Source organism: Mytilus edulis, chromosome 9, assembly GCF_963676685.1.
Source record: "Mytilus edulis chromosome 9, xbMytEdul2.2, whole genome shotgun sequence".
NCBI classification, from domain to species: Eukaryota; Metazoa; Mollusca; class Bivalvia; order Mytilida; family Mytilidae; genus Mytilus; species Mytilus edulis.
Window position 1 is genome coordinate 17,453,434 of NC_092352.1, and position 3,779 is coordinate 17,457,212.

At 29.8% G+C, this 3,779-nt stretch overlaps 1 protein-coding gene across 11 annotated transcripts in view; it reads right to left on the minus strand.

Annotated features, from left to right (window-relative positions):
- The window catches only part of LOC139489595 (rho GTPase-activating protein 44-like), a 74,557-nt gene that overhangs the window by 59,271 nt on the left and 11,507 nt on the right, over window positions 1–3,779 (minus strand). For 8 of the 11 annotated variants that reach the window (XM_071276189.1, XM_071276188.1, XM_071276184.1 and 5 more), the window contains exon 1: window positions 3,537–3,729. The exons of the other annotated variants lie outside the window; for them this stretch is intronic. In XM_071276189.1, coding sequence (XP_071132290.1) covers window positions 3,537–3,607 — 71 coding nt within the window. In that variant the 5' untranslated portion in view covers window positions 3,608–3,729. Of the gene's footprint in view, window positions 1–3,536; window positions 3,730–3,779 lie in introns of those variants that run through there. 11 annotated transcript variants of the gene reach the window in all.

Here is a 3,779-nt window from a genome sequence, read left to right on the forward strand (position 1 = left end):
GGAAATCTGATAATGAATCTGTATTCTGAATCATTCTGTTTATCTAATTATAGATTTGTTACTAATAAAATACAGTAGTTTTTATCAGATCTTGACAAGATACTGGTGTGTTACAATAAAAACAAATGTTTATGAAAAATAGACATCTGTCTACTCCATCTAAATCTAATATAATGGAAACGTAATTAATATGTAAACAAAAAACTGAACATAACTTCAATTCATGTTTGACCATGATAGTACATACAGTTGTACTATATCACCATAGGTTTCTTACTACTGTACAATGTACATGTACAAATGTATCTAAAAAATAAACTCAAAATGTATGCAAAATCTAGAATATTTCAATGAAGCTTAATATACAAATGTACAGGTCATACATTGTAGTGACCTATCTTTTAATATACACCCCTTTTTTACACTTCCCTTCAGTCATTAATTCACATATAAATGCAAATTCACTTTAGAAGATTGAAAATTTATCTGTATATCAAACAAACATTTAGCAGTATATATTTAAGGCCAGTTGATTGATCTTCATAATCATTGATTTCTAGCTCTTAATTCTGGGTTCTCCAGGACTCATGAAAATCTGTCTACACTCATAAACATGCTGAATTGTATGCGAGAAATTTCATAATTTTTCTTTATTTCAAAGATGTATTCAAGTTATGATGTATATATATGCAAAAGATTTCAAGAATTTTAAGAGTCAGTCCTGGTATGCATTACATTTAATAATATCTTAACCTAAAATTCATTTTCTTGAAAAATCAGGCAAAAAAAACAAACTGTTATATAAATTCAATATAATTATCTGCCATTGATTGTAAACTATTTTTTCCGAAAATTTTTAATACAATATACATTTATTGACACTTAATTTTTATAATAGTGTAATACTTATATTTACTTTAAGTATTTGATGTTCTTATTTTTTTTTAATGAAACTTGACTGAAATATTTTTAGACCAAAAAAAGTATTTTTGCGACATGACATTGAGCCAAAGGAATGCTCAGGATAAGACATCTGATCTACCATGAGCACATATGTACATATACTCATTCAATACCACATCATATGCACATTGACAGATAGAGTATTGGACAAAAAACATAATTATTCATAAAAATAAGGCGAAAACTTTAATCTTATGAAAATGGTTTGTGTTTTGTGGGGTGAGTCAACTTTTAATTTGTAAACATAATTTTTATTAAATTTAATACCTGTATTTTTAACTCAGGACTGTCATCACTTTAATTTTTATAAACAATATTAGGTTTGAGTTAATTACTGAGAGTAAAACAAAACACACTAAAATCTGGTTTTGAAGTTCAATTAGATTTCACTATAATCTTTTCAGAGTCCTAGCTACATGTGTATATATGGTATAGTAATTTCTGATGAGTTTTCTATTGGCCTTTAGCAGCTAAATTAGCTTTACTGCAGTTGAGTAATTATAGTAAATGATATTTGACTGCTAGACTATGCAGTGTGAATGAATAAAATAAAATATTGTAAGGTACCACATCAAAAGTTCAATGTAGGATAAAACACTTTTAAATTCATATAGTTTTTTCACTGACCCCCCTCCCCCTACCCTTCTCTTAACTTAATTTGTAAAAATTGATTAAACAATAAGGATATATATATGTAAAATCAATGTCAATTAAACAAAACTTGCAGCAATTTTGACCCCACCCCCAAACTATTTGAATTATGTTTTTTATCCTTCATTGATCTTTTGATGTCATCCCTAATTGAACGCATTTCTGAAATTTTATAAGGTTGTTAAATTCTTGACAGCAACACATTTTGTTGAAGCACACAAAAGCTTGAAACTAAAAAAAAATCTGCATGGTCATTTCTACATGTACACTTTGATTGTATTTTGAACTTCAAGACATTGTTCCTAATACCCTTTGAAATGAATTTCAAAAAATTTGTACATGAGAGCACTCACAAAACTGACACACCCACATGATGGATGGAGGGAAGCCTAGGGCTGTATGCCCCTATGTTTCTGGTTACAATTAATAAAACCCAATAACTCGGAAATGTAAAATGTAAAATCTATAAAAACCAAAAGGGAGCTTACGTCAACAGATATATATTAACTATCAAAGTTTCATGAGAACTGCTGCAAAGCATTTTTTAGTTATTATCTGGAAAATCCCCCCTTTTTTAATTAATAAAACCCTGTAAACTGAAAAATCCCCCTTTTTGGATGAATAAACCCCACAACTCGGAAGCGTAAAATCTAAAATTTATAAAAAAAAAAAAAAAAGGGAGATTACGTCAATATATATAAACAATTCACCAAAGTTTTATTCAAATTGGTTGAAGCGTTTTTGAGTTAATGTCCGACATGTTGTAACAGACAGACAGACAACAATATGCTATAATTCACCAATTCATATATTATACATTTCGTAATTTTCCATTGGTTTGGTTGTATAAATATAAACAGATATGTTACATTTTAGCCATTGTGAATACTTCTGATAAAAATTCAGATCACAGTCTGTGTCAGTGAATTTAAAAGACCACTTTTGAGTATGTCTGTCACCGTGAAAAACTTGTCAATTATGCGCGCTTTTATGACGTCATTTACCAGATAAAGGGGACAACCTGTATCTCTGCACTATAAACATACATCAAGTATCTTAGTGATCTTCATTGTGCAGGATATATATATAATCACTATTCACTAAGGACAGCAGTGCTGAAAGACAATTATGAGAGTTCAATTTGCAGAATAATTCGTGCAATATACCGGGTAGCTTTGTAGTTGTCCAACCACTCGCTCAACATTGGAACAGAAGTGAAGAAGCCCCTAAACGCATGAATGATGTTTACTAAAACCAAAAATTTGACAGAAATGCATTGAACTGTGGTCTATTATTTCAATTCACATTTCTCAAAATTTGATTGTTTGAAACTTTATTTTTTAGAAATGAAATAAGTTCTAGGGTCTGGGTTTAAACTAATTATAATAATAATAATAATTCTTTATTTAAAGAGGTTTACACAGTTAGCTAGGGTAACTGGATCCACATATATAGTTTTATTAGACCTAACTGATAACGCCTGCACCATATGATTATCAATAGACAATTTTCAAGTTAAATGTATGCCCTTATCCGGAAATGTTCGATAATCATAAGCACCTTTATGACGTCATTTACCAGGGGGATTGCCTGTATCCCTACCCTTATAGAGTTCATCAAGCATCTTCATGATCGTCATTTTTCAGGATACACTAGAAATAATGGTTGTTTTGAAGGTACTTTATCACAATTCCCTAATGACAGCAGTGCTAATTGTGAATTATAAGAATTCAATTTGCCAAATAATTCGCCTAATTTTTTCTAAAGCTCACATGGGAACATGTCTGTTTTAAATACTGATCTTCGCTTATTCTTTATTTTATAGCATGGCACATTACAGATACAGATAGATCTAGGCTATAATTTCAGTGTTAAGAATGGTAAAAATAAATAATTGTCATTTTATTTATAATCTAACTCACCTTCCTAAATTTTGATCAGCGAGTTGTTTCGCTCTCATAAAATTCTTGCGAAGATTCTCTGGCTTAAACATTTTGATAGTACTAATGCCTAAGCATTTAGGGATAAAATATAACTAATTTATGTAGGGTTCATGATTGCAGTCCGTCAATGTTGTGTAGGAAATTGATTCTGCAATATACTTCCGGGAGAAATATTTTGTAAAAACTGTTTTGATTGGTTTAAACTTTTTCAATTGACTAATC